The sequence below is a fragment of the Biomphalaria glabrata genome, chromosome 7 (genome assembly GCF_947242115.1).
Source record: "Biomphalaria glabrata chromosome 7, xgBioGlab47.1, whole genome shotgun sequence".
Classification (NCBI taxonomy): domain Eukaryota; kingdom Metazoa; phylum Mollusca; class Gastropoda; family Planorbidae; genus Biomphalaria; species Biomphalaria glabrata.
Genome location: NC_074717.1, coordinates 7264739 through 7285265, shown reverse-complemented (window position 1 = coordinate 7285265; position 20527 = coordinate 7264739). Strand labels below are relative to the sequence as shown.

The 20527-nt window shown below is 37.5% G+C and overlaps 1 protein-coding gene across 1 annotated transcript in view; it reads right to left on the bottom strand.

Annotated features, from left to right (window-relative positions):
• Positions 1-14844, bottom strand: part of LOC106069891 (H(+)/Cl(-) exchange transporter 7-like) — a 106612-nt gene extending 91768 nt beyond the window's left edge. The window contains exons 1-2 of the mRNA XM_056035062.1: positions 14785-14844; positions 12876-13423 (exon numbers count right to left, since the gene is read on the bottom strand). Coding sequence (XP_055891037.1) covers positions 12876-13088 — 213 coding nt within the window. The 5' untranslated portion in view covers positions 13089-13423; positions 14785-14844. The remainder of the gene's footprint in view (positions 1-12875; positions 13424-14784) is intronic.
• Between the last annotated feature and the right edge of the window lie 5683 nt (positions 14845-20527).

Below are 20527 nucleotides of genomic sequence, written 5' to 3'. Positions count from 1 at the left end.
ACACATATTCAATTTGAAAGTAGACATATGTAGAAACACATGAAATGATAATTTAAATAAGTCATAATAATAAGGCTTGTCTTCGAGTCCGAAGATTAATGAGGAATGCAGTATTTCCTGTGGCTACGCAGCCCAAGCTGCGACCTACATATTTTGCTATATCTAGCGCATACACAACCATTGTACGTCGGTGGTCATTTAGATTCTCTTTTCGCCGTCTACGTCTGTCCTCGGCAGCTGATTTTCTCAAATGTGTATCCCGCGGCCCTTGTCATAACTCACAAAAAAATTAGCGTCTTTACTATCGTACGTCTCTTGCTAGTCTCCCCTTTCTCCCCAACTTTCAGACTATTATTTATTAGCCTGAATCGCAACAGACCACTTTGTGGTTTCATTACACACTATTCAGCCTACACAACCAAAAACATCCGCCCGTGTCTCATGGCTACATCATAAACATGGTGATACACTCGAAAACACATTGTTCAGACCCGGTGCCATCGTGACCACTGAACGAGAGAGCTCATACCCACAAGATAACAAGCTAGCATTATTATTCAATTCGCTGAAGGTTATATAAGGGATCCCGCTATGGCCGGCCTTAGACAACTGGAGGCTCTACGGCACTATAGGCGAAATGGCACCAAATGAAATAGAAAACTAAAAAAAAATATATAGCGAAAAATAAAATTATGCAATTTCTTTAAAACCTAGTGTACTCCAACAATAATACTGGGCACAGTTTCGCTGTTTCTTCTCTAAATTTTTTTAAAGAGTACTGTACTAGTGTTGGCCAACGTTTTTCGGATATATTTCCGACACGCGAGTAACGGGATATATCAACGCAAAAAAACAATAGAGTCCAATTGTACAGTGCCTCAGCGGTTTCATCCTGCTCTGTGGACACAAGATTTCTGGGGGCCGGATATTACTGCGCTACGGGCCGGATTTGACCCGCGGGCCGTAGTTTGTGCGTCACTGACTCAGTTCTTTAATAAAAATCAGGCAGGCATCCCTTTTTTTTTCCATAAGCAGTATCTATGGTGGGGGCGGGAGGGGGGGGGGTTGAGTGGTTAAGCGCTTGGCTTCTGAACTAGGGGTCTTTGGTTCGAATCTCGGAGAAGAATTGGATTTTGAATCTCATGTTTTTTATCCCCTGAGCTCACCCGACTCTAATGGGTTCGTGACTTTAGTTGGGGAAAGTAAAGGCGGTTGGTCGTTGTGCTGGTCACATGACACCCTGATCGTTAACCGTTTATCATAGAAACAGATGACCTTAACATCATCTACCCCATAGATCGCAAGATGTGAAAGGGGAAATTTACTTGACTAGTATCTATGGCAGTAGATCAGACAAGAGGAATGGCTGTAGATTTGAGGTCTTCACTACCCCCATTCATCACTGAGACTTAAGATACGCTGTCTTACACCCGTGTACATACACACGCATAATGTGGACATTGTTCACCCCAGATTTTGTTTTTTTAAAGGTGATGATTGAAAGGAGAGATTCTACACACTGGCCACGGAACTGAGGTTGTAGAGCGTGCTAGATTTTACCTAACGCATTGTAGCACATACTTTTTGGTAGAACTGATTCTTAATAAATATTTTGTTTCAGATTATTTAGGCAAGAGTACGAAAGGGGAGAAGACGCTATTAGTTTTGTGTGAAATGTCTGTCCGTCTGTCCGTCCCGTTTAGATCTCGTAAACTAAAAAAGATACTGAAAATCCAACATCATAATATTTCAGTCCATTCAAATTTCTGATGCAACGCAATTTTTTTTTTTAAATCGAAAAATCTAATTTTTAAAAATACTTATGCAAGCAGTTTTTTTTCATAAAAATACACCACTTTTACAACTATTCACTATTAATTGTAACGAGGAAGGAGAGATTTTGTTAGGTAAACCATAGCTCATCATATTTTTAACACATTTATGCAAGTAGTTTTAGACTTTTTGTTTAAAAAATATTTTTTTTTTACATTTGTATTGCTACGTTATGTAAGTTCTGTCCTATTAATTACTACATTTACCCAAAAATAAAATTTATTTTTTTAAAGATAAAAAAATCTATTTAGTATGCATATAAGTTGGACAAAACAACAATTAATGATTGACCCTTTACAAGACAATTCGATCAAATGTATACCCACAGAATAACATTAGTTAGGTCAGGATGACATTTAACATTTTCACATTCACTTTCACTTATCCTTTGGTCTGCTGGACCGCTAGGGCATCACACAAGATCTGTCAACATTCTTTCTCCATTCTTCTCTGTCATTTGTCTATGATAGAATTTAATTCAGATGTTCTTTCTGAAAATATTGATACCTGCCTTTTTACCTGCCTGGGTAGACCACTTCAGGGGCCGATTTTGAGTTTGTGTTTACACACAAACTGTCTTTGTAACCTTTTTATATTTGTAACATTTATTCTAAGGAATTTTTTTTAAAAATGTGTTTATATGTTTGAATAGTTCATTTATGTAAAAAATTAAATCAATCGCATAAGGCATTACTACACAATTCTAAAGAATCGTCTTCACATTAAAACAGCAATCTTTCACTAGTATACAATAGTGTTTCACTAGTACAGTACAGTGTTTCATTACTACAGAAGAGTGTTTCACTAGTACATAACAGTGTTTCACTACTTCAGTACTATACAGCAGCTGCCGAGTTTCACTACTAAACAGCAATGTTTGACTATCATGTAGCAATGTTCACTACCATACAGTAGTGCTTTACAGCAATGTTTCAATGCTATATAGCATTATTTAACTACTATGCAGCAATCTTCAAACTTAACAACAGTGTTTTACTACTATACAGCAATATTTCACTACTATACAACAATGTTTCATTACTATACAGCAGTGTTTCACTATTACACGGCAGTGTTTCTTCTTATCTTATCTTATAAATTACAGATGTTTCTTCAAAAGAGAAGATAATTACGTCCTACTTGTATCCACGAGGAGAGACAAGCAAACCCAGACTGGAGACCCTCGAGGAGGGACAAGCAAAGTCCCGAGCCAGACTGGAGACCCACGAGGAGGGACAAGCAAAGTCCCGAGACAGACTAGAGACCCTTGAGGAGGGACAAGCAAAGTCCCGACCCACGAGGAGGGACAAGCAAAGACCCGAGTCAGACTGGAGACCCACGAGGAGGGACAAGCAAAGTCCCGAGCCAGACTGGAGACCCACGAGGAGGGACAAGCAAAGTCCCGAGCCAAACTGGAGACCCACGAGGAGGGACAAGCAAAGTCCCGAGCCAGACTGGAGACCCACGAGGAGGGACAAGCAAAGTCCCGAGCCAGACTGGAGACCCACGAGGAGGGACAAGCAAAGTCCCAAGCCAGACTGGAGCCCCACGAGGAGAAACATGCAAAGCCCAGACTGGCGCCAGACACTAATAAAAAAAAGTATGCATAATGTATCTGTATATGTAAAGTTGGAGCACAATGGGACAGATCGTTTCTAAGGCCACTCAATACAGCTACTGCTGTACAATGTTGCCAGTCGTCTGTGGTTTGTCCCCTTATTGGACCTTGCTGTTATTTCTCTATATTTAAACCACCAGATCCTCTAATTAGAAAATATCGTATTCACTCTACTGTCTCTCTATATATCACCTGTTTATCCCTAGGAGTTGAAGCAAAGGTTAAAAAGAGAATCCGGAAGCGGAAACATAATGAATTAGGAGGACAGTTCCGGTGAGACTGTCTAACGATATTGGCACCACCTGATGATTAACTCCCCTCTCACGGGACAGGACTGGTCTAATTGATTAGGTCAATAGACATGAATATTTCAAAACAATGTTTATTTGACTGAACGGTTCGTCTGACTGCGTTGGCTCTTCTACACGTATATGACACCAACGTGGACTGAAAGAAAGGAAAAATGTGTCTGAGAATAGACAAATGGGATGATCATAATTAAAAAGTACTTTTATAATTACTGTATGAACTCTGTACACAATAGGGTGGAAATGTCTTCAAAGTGTAAGCAGGTACAAAATAAAAACATATTTTTGTCAATATTATTTGTCTATTGAAACTTTTAGGGCGAATTCTCTCTCTCTCTCTCTTGATTTTTGGTCTGGGGACCCTAACAATTTCTGACACGCCTGGCCACATCACCAAAGCTGTCCAGCCTTTGCGGCTTCAGTATGAACTAACATCGCACCACTGGCGCCATATTTTGGGCGTCTCTGGCATAGATAATGCTTCAAGCAACAGTTTTCGTATTTCAGGACACTAAAGTTGTATCTACTCATCTATATTATTTCGATTTCTAAGTCATAGGCGCAAAGTTTGTTTTAGATTTTTTAAAAAAAATGTTCCTTCAGATTTGCAGATAATAACAACATAACCTAATCCTCCCGCAGGCTGACCGGGAAGGACAGCGGGCAAGGTTCGAACCCGACACCATGGCGACCAACGCACGACAGCCCAGAGCGCATACCAAACGACCTGCAGTTTGCCGAAAACAAGCGCCCACAATCTTTATGTTAGTTTAAAGTAAGTGGCTCAAACCTTTCAACAAAGGAAATCAAATCCCCCCCCCCGCTACTTTTTAATGTCAGGTAAACCTCTCCACTTGAACTTACATGATTCCCCTCCCTGAATGGATGACGTCATACAAAGGTCAAGGCCGGTCGTCTAAAGTCGTAAGAAGCCAGAGACAACGTTTAAAAAAAAAAAAAGAACACAGCGGGAAGGCACAAGCATGAGTCATTACCAAACGTCAAGCTGCCCCCAATGCTCCTTCTTCCCTGCCCCCAATGCTCCTTCTTCTTCCCTGCCCCTTACTTCGTAATAAATTTCCATTTCCGTCATGTTATTATACTTACGTCACTACATGTATAACAAGCAGAGTTTTTATTATATGTAACGGAAATTGAAGAGAATCAAAAAGAAGGAAGAACGAAACGAAACAAAAAAAAAGAGGAAACAGGGGAGATTATGCTGCTTTATATTTGCTATTTGCAGGTCTATTTATAGACTTTCTTTTTTTTTTTAAATTCTATTTTAAGTCTTAGAAACTCTTTTTAATTGTAACCATTAATCAAACAGTAATCGCTATATTAATTTTTTTTTAGTTCTTTCTACGGCGATAGTTTATCTTGTCAACTTCAAGATATCACAAGGTCTTCAGGGCAGTGGAGACCAATTGCTCGTTGCCACGTCACAGGACTGTACGACGTGGCAAAGAGCTATTGGTCTAAACTGCCCACAGGTTGTGACGTCGCAGGTCAGTGTTGAGGCCTTCTATAACGATTGGTCTCGCACGCAACGGGTTCTTTTTTGCGTCCCTAGTGACCTAATTGTCTCCTCTGACGACCGTTTCCACCCGCGCGCCACGGTGAGGCTGAGAAGCATTGGCCGGGTACAATAATCATGAGTCAGGAAAAGGTTTCAAAGTGAAGAAACTAAGAGAGAAAGAGAGAGAGAGAGAGAGAGAGAGAGAGAGAGATAAAGAAAGAGAGAGAAAGAGAGAGAGAAAAAAAAAGAGGGTGATGAGGAATTAATTTAAATATGCATTTGTGTATGTGTGTATTTCTAATGTCCCATCAGAATTGAAGATTATTAGATTTTATCTTGGTTCAAACCTGCCTCAGGACGAAGCCGACGAGCAAGGTTCGAACGCAGGACCATCGAGACGATAGTCATAAATGCGTACCACACAACCAGGAAGGGAGAGAAAAAGAGACGACCTAGTCGGCGAGATAAATCCGAAGAGCATGAGAGAGAGAGAGAGAGAGAGAGAGCAAATGGAGAGAAAGAAATAGAGAGAATGGAAGGAAGAGATAAATAGTGGCATGGAGACATACAACAAGCAATAGAAAAAAAAAAGAATAATTAAAAAAACAAAAAAAAAACAAAGGTTATCTAAGGGAAAGAACCGCTAATTGCTGCCATTTACATGGAAAATTACAGGGTTTAGCACCCTTTTTTGCACTATAAGGAAAATCAATTATTATTAAATGATAAACTAATAGGTTAATTTTCGGATTGATTCTTGTATTGTCATTGACTATGAATAATTATTCAAAATTTCAACTTGATCCGAGAATGGGAAGTGGGAGAAAATGTCAACGCAAAATAAGGGGATTAGCTCCATACATACATCCACATCTCTCATTATCTTATCTTATATAATACAGACGTTACTTCAAAAAAGAAGATGATTATGTCTTACGCGTCATGCATTTAGTCATACATATTAACCAATGACTTAAATTCTGCCAAGTCACTGGTTTTCCTGGCTAGCTCAGGCAATCCATTCCATGCTCTAATAGCACTAGGGAAGAAGGAGTATTTGTACAAATTTGTCCTAGCATATGGGACAGTGCGTGTGTCGTTATCTTTGTGTCTTTCGGAGTATTTTATTAAATTTTGTTTTTGTATTTGAAGATTATGGTTCAGTGTTTTATGCATAATTGCTACTTTACTTTTCAGTCTTCTGTCCTGAAGGCTTTCTAAATTTAGTGATTTTACTAATGGTGTTACTCTAGTCAAATGTGAATATTCATCTGTTATGAATCTCACTGCTCTATTTTGTGTATGTTCCAGTCAGGGGCGTAACTAGGGATTTGGGGGCCCGGGGAGATTGACCTCTTTGGGGGCCCCTTGCATTTTGACATTCGACATATGACATGAGATAATGTACGCAAAAATATATAAGCCTCAAATCAAATTGGTTCAGTATATCAGTAAACTTAACAAAAAGTAATCATCAAGACTCTTTTAATGAATAATATCGTTGTTTATTAGTTAAATAATGCACAAGTGACAAATCTAAATTGATATCGCTTCACGTCCTGCATTCTGTGCAGCAAAGACATCTATAACATCAACTACATCGATACTTTCTAGTATTTGTGACTTCACTGACATTAAAACCATGATAAGCCTTTCTTGCGTCATTGTGCTCCTGAGATACTTTTTGATGAGCTTGAGCTTTGAGAATGATCTCTCACATGACGTAATGGAAGTGGCCTGAGTTAGCGGTATTCGGAGGAGGTTGCAAAGTCTGAGCACACGTAATTCCCATATGAAGCCTGTTTCCTCAATATGTCTATTGGTGATTGTATTACTGTTTGTTGATGAAAAGTGCTCGTGCATCAATGACATCATTGAAAAAGCGATTTTCCATTTATTTCATCATACAAACAGGAAAAGTAGCACAGTTTGTCACAAGCGTGTCTTCTAACAGGTGTCTTGGTTCAAGAAGAAACTTAAAGGTATCGGATATCCATTTTCTTTCCAGCCTTTGGAATCTTCCCTTCATCTCCATATGAAATCTGTCCAGCACTTCTGTCGCAACACGTTTGAATTGCAGTTGTATTGACAGTCCTACATTAGAACTCAACTTCCCATCAAGTCTTTTCTTTCATATGGTTGTTTTGATTACAGGGAATCCATAGTATTCACTACCTTCTTTTGATTTTTCGATGGATTGGGTTTTTGTCAGTTTCTCTTCATTTTGCAGAAAGTATGAAAGGGTACTAATTTCTTCAGCAGATTCCCGTATATGCAGTCCAGACTTTTGTAGTTTCTTCCGAACTATATTAATTGGGCACAGGAGCTTTGACCAGAATTCAAGATAAGCAAAAAAATCGTAATTTTCCACTGCATGAAGAAGATTATGTGCTAATATTATATGGCATTACGTCATTGTTGGTTGTTTATGTTTTGTGCGAAAGCAAAAGGATTCAGAGTATACAAAAGTGGGAAAGATCCATATCTCGTTATGCTCGAGTATAGAAATACTCCGATAAGTGGACTGCCGTATTCACCATCACAACTGCTGACGAGTAGAAGACTCAGGGAATCATTCCAACTGATCACAAACTTCTGAAACCATTGGTAGCTGAAAATGCAGAGACATTACTCAACGAACGACAGATGAAAAGCTAAGTGAAATACGATGCAAAAGCAAGACTACCTAAAGATTATTCTGTCGGAGAGTTCGTCTAGGTCAAACATGGCAGAAAGCAGTTGTCATAAAAAAAAATTCAGCACCCAGATCTTACATCATAAAGGCAAACAATGGAATAACATACAGAAGAAATCAACGCTTTTTAAATAAGAGTTTCGATGAAGACATCTCTGGGTACTATGATACCGATGAAGACAATGAACTGCAAACTGTTGCTACAAACGAAACAGACAGTTATAGACCAACATCTAGAGAACTTGTTCAGTCAAGACAACCAGAAGTGGACGAATTGTTAAAGTTCCTAGTAGACAGTGCCGGTCGCAGTGGGCGCCGCGCTTTCATAGGCCCCGTGCTAATTCCAAGTGTACATTATTAAATTAAACAATTATAACGTATATAAAATAACAGGGTTTTCGCGACCTCCTGATTTTTCAGGGCCTCCAGGAAATCTCATGAAAAGGCAAAATATACGATAAAGTCCTGAACTTTTTTTGAATTTATTCAAATCTCCTGAAGAATAGACGAAATTGACGTTTTGGGGTGCCAATAATTAAAAAGTGGCATTGCGAGGCTGCGAGCTTTCATTTGATAAAAATGTATTGCAAAGACGAAAGTAGGCCTATTTTCTAATTCAAAAAATAATAATTTTGACATTATGCTTATCCCTACCCAGACTAGGCCCCGCGCGATCCGTTTTGCATAGGGCCCCGCAAATGCTAGGGCCGGCCCTGCTAGTAGATATCACTATTAAGAACTTTAAAAGGAATGGTGTGATAATAACTTCAATAGGAAGGATGTATTAATATTATATGATATTACGTCATTATTTTTTGTTTATGTTTTGTGCGAAAGCAAAAGGATTAGATCATTGGATTGAGGAAAGATGAATAAAGGGGTAATAACTCGAGTGTGAAGTTTAATTCTGAAATTATAGACGCCAAACCCGATTAATTGACAATTTTAGCATTGTTAAGAATAACTTTTAGTTATACTCGATTCTGTAAATTTTGCTTCAAGGTTAATTAGTGTAGCCATATAATACTCGCCATTTAGATTATTAGTAAAGGTAACAAGATATCTGGAATTCGCTGTATATCATGCAGTTTTATTCGTGGCAACAAAGTTTAAAGTGGAAAACAGAAGTCAATCTTTAAAAACTGATCTGTGCGGCAAAAATATTTTTAAAATATCTAGGTTTAGTCTTTGTGATAAATTTAATCCATAAATGTTGATTAAAAAAAGACACCCGTTGACACTATTTATCAATCAAATATATTAATTTATGTATTTACAAATAAATTTCGGACACCCATTTGGGCCCTCCCCCCTAGGTGGGGGCCCGGGGGGATTTTAAAATTCTCCCCCCCCATCCCCCTCCCCCCCTTAGTTACGCCACTGGTTCCAGTTTCTTAATGTTTTCTTGAGTTGAGGGGTCCCTAAAGGAGGATGCATATTCTATTATTGGCCTAACCAAGGTTAAATAACATTTTAGTTTTATGTTCTTATTTGATTTATAGAAATTTCTTTTATTAAATCCTAATGCTTTGTTTAATTTTTTTTTTATAGTTTCATCAATATGTGGATTCCATGACAGTTTTTCATTTATTATAACACCTAGGTATTTTGCGTTTTTAGTCTGTGTTACTGGTTTGCCATGAATAAGATAAGTGGAATTAATTTGTTTTAAGTAGCATTTATTCCCGTTATTTTGATATCAAACAAAATAATTAAACACCAATAATTAATTTACTAATTAGTTAATTTTTTTTTATTGAATCTTGTCCTGTCAGGTTCAATGCATAATTGTGCAAAAGTTTTAACTTGATCAGAGAATGGGGAATGGGAGGACCAAAAAAAAACATGTTCAAACTTTTTTTTAGACAGACAGACAGACAGACAGACAGAGTGAGTTAAGAGAGAGAAAGGGAAAGTGAAATAAAGTAAAATAAAATACAAAGAGATGGAGAGAGAAATAGAAAGATACAGAGAGAGCGAGGATTGTAAAGAGATACAAACACAGTAAGTGCAAAGGATCTAAAGCGTCTACAAGCTAGAACAAGCTCTTGGTCTATGTGAGATTACGTTCCTTTAAACAAGATCGATTCATAAGAAAGAAATGGGTCAGACACTTTCTATACATGTAACAAAAAGAGAACTCCTCATTTCTTTGTCAAAATGTATAGATTTTAGATAGGCTTGTTTTTAAAAAACCTAGACATTGACTTGCTGTGTTTACTTATTCATGTGATTCTTTCCATCGTATGAGAGTAATGCTGAACAAGTCTGAAACACATTGTTGATTACAATAGAACGTATCGGTCACAAGTCCTTCGTCTTATACGCAAAGACAGAACAATAAACAATAAAAGCCAAGAGGTAAACAACGACCAATACACAACGCAGTGAAAATAAAACAAAGGCATTCAGAGACTGCAGACAGCGCCGCCGTAGGCGAATTCCCAGGCACACATCGATAACTCAGAAATCCATGCATAGATGAAACAGATCAAAAGAAAACAGAAATTGGCTTTCGGGAGAGTAATGCAAGATAGATGGTTACATCCTGTTAACAAGACATGATTACATAATTTCTTCGACTACTATTGTTCTTGTTGATATTCTTTTGCACGTAGTAGATATCATTCTATGCTGCCTTTGGTACGACTAACAAATCTTTGTGCATACTTTACGAATCTTACGTAATTGTTAAGAAATAATGTTTTGTTAGAAGTCTTTCATTTCAAAGACTCAATACATTGGCTATCTATCCATTTCTATAATCCATCCCTTCTCTCTTTTGGTCCGTCCGTCCGTCTGTCTGTCTGTCTGTCTGTCTGTCTCTATCTATCTATCTATCTATCTATCTATCTATCTATCTATCTATCTATCTATCTATCTATCTCTGTCTGTCTGTCTGTCTGTCTGTCTGTCTGTCTGTCTGTCTGTCTGTCTGTCTATCTATCTATCTATCTATCTATCTATCTAGCAATTTATTCATTTCTAATGACTAATGTATCAATATAGATATTAATATTTCGTCATTTTACTTTATAACTGATTTCTCCCTGCCTCCTAAAGTTAACGAGGCGAAACAAACACTCAAAAAGAGGCAAGAGAAAGAAAAGAGGCCTAGGGCCCAATGATTCTTACGATGAAAACGCTAAATGCACTAATGCTGAGGTTTCCTTCAGAAAAAAAAATTATTCACTTCTTAAACATATAAGTGACATTTAAACTTTCTAGTATTAGTATTCATTAATATCCATTCTTTCTACTGCAGCAAAAACAGAAAGCTCCTTAAATGTGCACAAACTGTTAAGACAATGCAATATGCAACATTCACTTCTTTTTATTTACCTTACAGCGTACCTAAACAAAGTTTTTTTTAGAGCTGTGCTGTTTGGTATCAGTACATCAAAAATAAAGTAAAGGATAAAGGTGCAAGGTCCCACAAAGGTCACTTATCGTCATAAGCAGACGTATTATCCGACTAGAGCTTCCGATTGGTTGGGGGCCTGGCATTGGACACAAAACAATTATTTTTAAAGAAGAAATTGCGAAACTTGTCCCCAATACCATTGTTGGAGTACATACTTTTTAAATAAATTTCGCAATTTAATTTTTCTTTTAGCTGTTTATTTTTAAATTTCATTTGGGGCTGCCAAGTTCACTTCGGCTAGGGCCTCTAATTATCTAAGGCCGGCCTTGATACAGTTAATGTTCGCATTAAATCTTCTACTTTCTGCAATCATCTACGAGTGGCTACATGTGAGATTAGATTAGCTATTTGGTGCTACATTATGACATTTCCATGTTATATTATAATATTCATTCCTCCCCCCCCCCTTTTTAGTGCTATCAAGATCCACTCAGGCGCCATTCTGCCCTCACTGGCATAGAGGAAAGAAGCTGGCAGCAGATGGCCTCTGAAGGAGACAGTTGGAGAGCTCAGGGAACAGTAGCAGTAAAAAAAAAAAGAGGCAGACAGAGAAAGCGATGAAAAGACAATATAAAAGAATGGGCGGGCCCGTCATTGAAAAATATTCTATTCAAGGCAAAAGAAAGAGATGGGTGAAGAGGTGCCTCCAACAAATCAGGCCCCAAAGGTGATTTTATGATTTGACTTGTGCTGTTATTCTAGTCAAATTAGAATATTCATTCGTTATAAATCTCACGGCTTTATTTTACGCCTGTTCTAGTTTCTTTATGTTTTTCCTTTAGTTTAGGGGTCCAGAAACAAAGGACTCATATTTTAAATACTCTTAAAAAATTCCAATCCTTTGTTTGATTTTTTAAAGAATTTCATCACTAGGTTCCATGAGAATTTTTTTTTAAACCGCTTGATATTTAGAGGTTTTAGTCTGTGTAATAAAAAGTAAAGATTTCTATAAGTGATATCAAAGTGTCCACAAATTTGCTTTTGTTTTTTAAAATATATATTACAGATGTTCCTTATTAAGGATGATTACATCCTATCCAGGGGGGGGGGGGCGCGGTGGCTGAGTGGTTAAGCGCTTAGTTTCCGAACTTGAGGTCCTGAGTTTGAATCTCAGTGAAGACTGGGATTTTGAATTTCAAGATTTTTAGGGCGCCCCTGAGTCCACCCAACTCTAATGGGTATCTGACTTCGGTTGGGGAAAGTAAAGGCGGTTGGTCGTTGTGCTGGCCACATGACACCCTCATTAACCCTAGGCCACAGAAATAGATGACCTTTACATCATCTGCCCTATAGACCACAAGGTCTGAAAGGGGAACTTTTACTTACACCCTATCCAAAATCTCTGGTATCACGTCGGGAGATGGCATTGGGCAGGTTTTGAACCGGGACCATCGTGATCATAGCTCATGACCCTAAAAAAATGTAACAGTAGACAAAACTGTCGCCAGGTAGTGTCATTGAGGTGATAGATTACTTACCCTGACTTTTGTTTCTTTTGATTTTGGTTGCCTGCTCTTGTAGTAGACCACTGTCTTCTCGGCCTTTGCCTTCTCGACCTTTGCCCTTTCTGCCTTCGCTTTCTCTTCGCCGCCTTCCACTTGGACGTCTGCTGGGATGTCTCCAGACGTTTCGGTCACAACAGTCTTCCTCTCATTCGGATTCAAAATCATTTCATCTTTAGACACCCCCATAACTTTCTCTTATCGTAAAGTTTGCTGGCGTTGACATGAAATGAAAACATTGCTTGAATTCATTGCCTAATTTTTTATGTCTTTATGAATTAAAAGAAGAGTTCCACATTAAGCACTTCCGTTTAAAACTTCACGCTGCACGTTTTCGCACCTTCCGCACTCTTGACAATTATTTGAGGCTAGGTAAGATTACATACGTAAGTGTGCAAATAGTTATTAGACTTGTCATAAAAACAATCCACTTCATTTCAGGTTGAGAGGGTGTATGTGTTGGGAGCGCATTATGAAGCGGGTCTTTCCAAATCAAGTCAAAAGTCTATATCAGAGAAATTACGCTGCGAAAAAGAGAAAGGAAAAAGGAAACAGAGAGCAGATCGTGAAATTTCATTGTAACATATACTCTAATTCACAGGATTAAAAAGTATGTTAGGTCTATTGTTACAATGTAAAAAAAAAAGTAAATTTCCTCTTTCAGACCTTTTGGTCTATATGGCAGATGATCTAAAGGTCATCTGATTCTGTGGCCTACGATTGACGAGGGTGTCATGTGGTCAGCACAACGACCAACTGCCTTTACCTTTCCCCAACAAATGTCAGGTACCCATTAGAACTGGGTAGACTCAGAGGCGCCAAAGATCCCGAAATTAAAAAACCCAGTCATCACCAGGATTCGAACCCGGGACCCCCGCTTTACCGCTCAGCCACCGCGCCTCCAAAAGTTTATGAAAAAATTTCCCATTCCAAGAATCGAACTCTGTACCTTTGGATTAAAACTCCAATGCTCTACGCAAGTGCCACACAGCACTGTTACAATGTGGCTCGGTTACAAAACAAAAAGGGAATATCGGCCATGATAAACATTATAAAGCCTAGGAACCAATCAACGGGCGTAGCCGGTGTGTACTGCTAGTTCTCAATAAGTTCTGTACAGATCAACTCGTCATCATTTTGAAACATAATTACGCAATCCCAGTAAAGGCTATAGAGATCAACAAGAAATAATTGTGCGAAATTTCTGATTAATCCGAGATTGAGTGTGGGAGAAATAACGTGTACAAACGTTTTCACATACTGACAGACACAGACGGACGGACAGACACAAACAAATAGCGGCTTTTGCCCTGTCAGGGGTGACCACTCAAACTAATAGCAGCTTATCCCCTTTCATGGACCGCTAACAAGATAATACCAAACACTTTAAACTACTATCTTTTCTTTAAATAATTTTTTTCTCCCACAAAAAATATATATAGGAAAGGGATAAAAGTAAATTTTTAACAAATTAAAATTGAATTAAAAAATACATTTAAAATTCATAAAATGAAGTGATTAGTATCAGTTTTAAAATAATATTTGGAAGTCTTAATGTAATATTGTTTCCATAATGGGCCTACTGAGTTACAATTTATTTAATATGAAATTAAATATTAATCAAAAACAATATGCACAAATAACGAATCAGAATTTTAACAACAATAATATCAACAATTGTCTTTTTGACAAAAATTTTTTTTATTTTGTTATGCCAGGAGTTAAAGGAAAAATTACACAGAACTAAAATATTAGTGCATCTATAGTGACTATTAATATTGGACAGTTAACACATGGAGATCGATACCAATAGGCCTACTCCTATTTTATTCGGCTGCTATTGTGTAATTCCAGTAATTCACTTTATTACTACTTAGTTACTTACCTTGGTGACTGGCTAATTTCTGTATTTAACTATTTAATTCAGACATCCTTACGTTATCTAATATCTATTAAAAACTAACAAAACGATCGTTCCGTTCCTTCCATGTTTTCATCCTGGGTCTACTCAGAATGCTCATTAAAAAGACAAAATAATTCGGGACCTAAGGACGTTAAGGACAAAGGTGGAAAAACTTAGGGGGAGGGGGGGGGGAAACAAATAATGAAGGATGACCAGTATAAGATATTGTAGATTTATAGGCTCTGACAATTGAATCTTCCCCCCTAGCTCTCTCTCTCTCTCTCTCTCTCTCTCTCTCTCTCTCTCTCTCTCTCTCGCCTTACTTCGTCAACTGACATTTCCCTTGTCTTGGTCTGTACTCCTGTCTACCGAACCTACTACGAAGGATTTTGCTCTAGACCTGACGATCGTAAATTATGTCCCCTGTTTCACAAACACTATTTGATAAGTCCATTTTGTGTGTGTATGTGTGTTCAACATCTCCTGCTTCCTGGACATTGACTGATGAATTAAGGTGACTACAACTACACAAGAAACATAAATGGATAAGGTGCCTGTCTCTACATTTCCACGCAGGTGCTCGTTTGAGGTCCCCACCCTACCTCACAATAGACAGACAATCAGAAATAAGAACAGGTCAGTTAAGGTTTGAATTGAATTAAAAAAAAAAAGAATATATTACTTAAAATAGAAAACAAAACAACAAGAGCGTTCAAATAGCCATTCTACTTTGTGATATTGTGAGTGTTATGTGTAGTGCGATTTTTATTTAAATTCATACTAATAGTTTCGTTTCTTTCTAATGGTAAAAAAAAACAAAAGTCAAAAACTCAAAACCACAAGTTAAAATTCAAAATTAAAAAATGTATAAACAACTTAGTGCACACTAGGTAAATGTAACGGAAAAAATATATCTCTCAATACTATAAAATTTATTTCTCTTTTTTTTCTATATAAAAAAATTACAAACTAGTTATATTATTAAATGGTCAACTTTTTAATTGGTTCATGTTTTGTTAGGAACAATGAATCTTAATTAATAATGAATATATTTAAAAAGTTACTTCAAATAATAATAATAATAATTACGTTCTACGCATTTCATGTGCCAATCCATTCATGCATGTTAATCAATGACTTGAACTCTGTTAAACTTTTGTCTGATTCAGGCAACCCATTCCGTTCTCTAATGGCACCTGTAAATGTGCAAAGTGTCAACTTGATCCAAGAATGGGAAGTGGAAGAAACAACTTGTTCTAAATGTGCTCCAGACAGATGGGGTGTCGAGCGGTTTTGTTAAAGAATCTTTTATTTGAAGTTCAGGTTAAGTACACAGTTGGGATCCTATTTAAATAAGTTGATAGAACTTCTTGTTAATAAAGCAAGCGTCGTGGGTTCTATCCCCTACTGGCTATTTTTTTTTAAAATATTTCCTTAATGACAAAAAAAAAATGTTTATCTTATCTTATAATTTACAGACGTTCCGTCATAACAGAAGATAATTGCGACATACACATCCATGTGTTAATCTAGTCATGCATGTTGACCAGTGACTCTGCAAAGTTTTCCTGGCTGATTCAGGCAAGCCATTTAGAAAAAGAGAGAGAAAGAAAGATAGAGAAAGAGAGAGAGAGAAAGAGAGAGAGAGAGAAAGAGAGAGAAAGAGAGAGAGAGAAAGAGAGAGAGAAAGAGAGAGAGAAAGAGAAAGTGAGAGAGAGAAAGAGAGAAAAAGAGATAGAGAGAGAGAAAGAGAGAGAGAAAGAGAGAGAGAGAGGAAGAGAGAGAGAGAGAGAAAGAGAGAGAGAGAGAAAGAGACACAAAGAGAGAGAAAGAGAGAGAGATAAAGAGAGAGAGAAAATAGAAGAGAGAGCGAGAGCGAGAGCAAGAAAGAAAAGAGAGATCCAAAAAGAGAGAGGTGTATATATATATATAAAACAGGAGAGAGAGAAAGCCAAGAACATGATGAACGAGAGTGCAGGAGGATACGAATGAAAGTAACCAAAAGATCTTAATGTTCTGTGAATGTCTTTTATTCATAAGAATTCCAAAAGGCCAGGGTCAAGGATCTTTAGAACATAGGACCCACGTTTCCACTTTAACAGAGCACTAAGACGGTAGTCGACTTGTAACACCAAACTGCTGGTAGACAACTAAACAGTTGTATGCGTAATAAAGTTAACTAATAACATTTGAAATAACTTGAGTAACTGTTTTTTTGCGAACAATACTAAATATTACTTTTATTACAATATAGAAAAACAAGGTTACAAAGTGGTCCACCATGGCAGGCAAAAAGGCAGGTTTCAATATTTTCAGAAAGAATATCAGAATGAATGAAATTCTATCAAAGGCAAATAACAGAGAAAAATGGAGAAAGAAGGTTGACAAATCTTGTGTGGTGCCCCAACGGTCCAGCAGACCAAGGGATAGGTGAAAGTGAAGAGTGAAGGTGAAGCTAGATGTGAACCTGACAGACAGACACACCACACAAAACTAATTTAGTCTTTTCCTTTTTCGGGGGCCGCTAAAAAGGTGCAAAACATTTGTCGTCCTAAACGTTCGACTTCAAAAAAAAAATTAAAAGTTAAATCTAGTTCACAAAGGTCGTCCTAAGAAATAGAGCAGAGCGTCTGCTTGTGTCTTTTTCGATCTCATTTTTCAAAGAGTCAAACGGGCAACTCGGTCAAGGCCGGGCGAAATCGTAATTTACGTGAATAACTCGTTTCATATTTTTTTTTTTGCCGATCCGGTATACCACGTGACGTGGACATTCGTTAAGTTAATTACATCATGTCCACATTGACCTGAGCAAATGTTTACCTGTGTTGTTTGGAAACAAGCATCCATTGGTTGTAAATGTTGATTCTTAAACCATTCTTTCCATCTTAAAGTAGGCTTAACTCTACGAGATGTACTAACTTTTATAAAAAAAATATTAATTAAAATAAAGGCTTTGATCCCCCAGCGCTGAGGTAAAGATCAATCACCGTCAATTTTTACAGCCTCTTCTCAGCTGACCACCTTATATCCACTGCTTTTAAGCCTTCTCTGAAAGCACTGCTATGCCATGTTATACGAGAACGGCCTTATTTAAGTTTGCCTCGTTTTGGCTCTCATGATAGATTTCATTATTTCTCTTTGGGGATCGGGGTTTCATTATGTGCAAGGACAAGTCACGCCAACCGCTCGGTTATGTACGCTTAGTGGACGAGTGGCCGTTCGGCAAAGGCTGCCTGGCTGCGTGATTTGCGCTTTGGACAGCCGTCTCAATAACCCAGATTTTGTCATTCTCGCTGCCCCCCCCCTGCAATTAACCCTTAAAGTGCTGAACTGTTTTACAATGAGTGCATACACAATTCTGATGTTTAGAGGCTAAACTACCACACGCGTTTTAAGGGTTAAGCCGGGACGAAATAATCTGATGTAACGTCCGAAATATTTGATCTTCTTATCTTATATAATACAGACCTTACTTCAACAAAAAAAAGAAGATGATTACGTCCTACGCGTCATGCATTTAGTCATGTATATTGACCAATCACCTAAATTCTGCTAAGTCACTGGTTTTCCTAGCTAGATCAGACAACCCATTCTATGCTCTAATAACTCTAGGGAAGAAGGAGCATTTGTACAAATTTGTTCTAGCATATGGAACGAGGAATGTGCCTTTATCATTGTGTCGTTCTGAGTATTTTATTAGATTTTGTTTTTGTATTTGAAGATTATGGTGTAGTGTTTTATGTATAACTGCTACTTTACTTTTGAATCTGTGTAAAACACAGAAAGGACTTCTCTATTGGTCCGAAACATGTTAACACAGAAAGAATTTCTGTTTTGGTGACTCCCCTGCATACAACCTTTCCAGATTTCGTCGTTGGGATAGCGTTGGCTTTAAATGTGAATGCCTGTCTGCAAGCTATTTGATTGGTTCAACCAGATATGGAGGTTTTTTTTTAAGATGGCACATATTCGGCAAGATGCAGCGTGATAGCCATCCTTGTTAACACTTTGCTTAGAAATCCGAACTTTTTATCTTTTCCCTAGCTTATCCTTACAACTTTCCTGAAATTTATTGCTACAGGGTCCTGCTTTCCTTCAGCAAAGAAGCTGCTCTCTCTGTGTAGCTCAGATACAAGATACCGTTAACAGAAAACAAACGGACACAAATCTCCTTCGTTCCTCTGGTCATGGCATCATTGAATAGAATTGATCTAGCTCAGCGGTTCTAAACCTTTTAAGCTCGGCGACCCCTTTTTACAATCCCCCACCACTCTGCCGCGACCCCCCCCTCACACACACATACAGCAATAGAAGAGTAGACAAAAACAATCCATATTTTCGATGGTCAAAGGCGACCCCTGGCAAATCGTCAATCGACCTCCAAGGGTATCGCGACTCACAGGTTGAGAACCCCTGATCTAGCTGATGTTAATATTTCATATGAAACGTTTGAGGGAAACTAATGCGAACGTATGATTTGTTTCTATAGTTATAATGTATGCACAAATGGTAAGACAAATTTCCTCATGCGTGTGGGAGAAGTAACCTGTTCGAACTTTTTTACCAGAGTGAGTTCAAATTGCTTTGTAAGAACATACTCTGTACTTGCGTAAAGCCTATACCATAGACTTATATACTATACTAACTGGAAACCGGAAATAAATTCTTATCCTCGACTGATCCATTCACAGACCTATATATAGATTTTTATGTACGTAAACTCTTTTTTAAGCGCTAAGGGGAGTCGCCCCAATAAGTCTTAGAAAAGTAATGATCTTTAGTTTTCAAAGTTTATAAATAATGCAAAATCATTTCTGGGATATTCACGCAAATATATGAAACAAAGCCATTTCCTGTTTGTTTATAATAAGATAATGTTTCAAAAATCCTAGATGGAAATAATTCATGTTGATTTTAATCATCTTATGTACATTTAAATAGATTACTTAGATCTTCCTAGATTATGTATCTAGAGATTGCAAAATAATAATTATGAGACCAGAGTACTCTTATTTTATATGTTCAATTACTAGATCTAGATCTAAAAACTAAATTATATGTTACATCTATAGGTTAGGGTTGAAAAAAAAAAAGCCTTTACTTCTTTTAACTACTTTACAAAACAACACCTTGATCCAACTTTCTAAAACATTTTCACGACATTTTTTGTAGTGTTAAAAAGTCTCCATGTCCAGTCTAGATATAGATCATATAGTGTATATAAGTCTATGGCCTATACAAATTGAGATATCTTACTGGAGTTATCCGTTGGTTTATGTAGTATACTGAAACTGTTGTGTCTAATTTTAGCGCTGTTCTAGGTTGCCGCTAATTCCCCTGCACGCCACTCCATAAAGAAAGTCAGCTGGTCGTTTTCACCATTCGGGGGTCATTCGGGTGCTAGGTGGTCGCAACTGGTGCCAGTGTCAGACTGCGGATCTACCAGAGGAGCTGAGAATTAGTGTCATTAATTTTTATAAACTCTTTCAAAATCATGATGCGTAGGCGTGTTTAGTGAGTAGATTGGATACTCATATAATTTATTCCTATGTTTGATTATATATATATATATATATATAAATGTATGTATATATATATATATATATATATGTGTGTATAATTAATCTTTATTACATTCTGATCCTTCTTTCGGAAGATGTTTATTGTACCCTAGAATAGGTTCTTCCTGGAGTTAGTGGAAAAATTGTAGGACTTCCCATTGCCA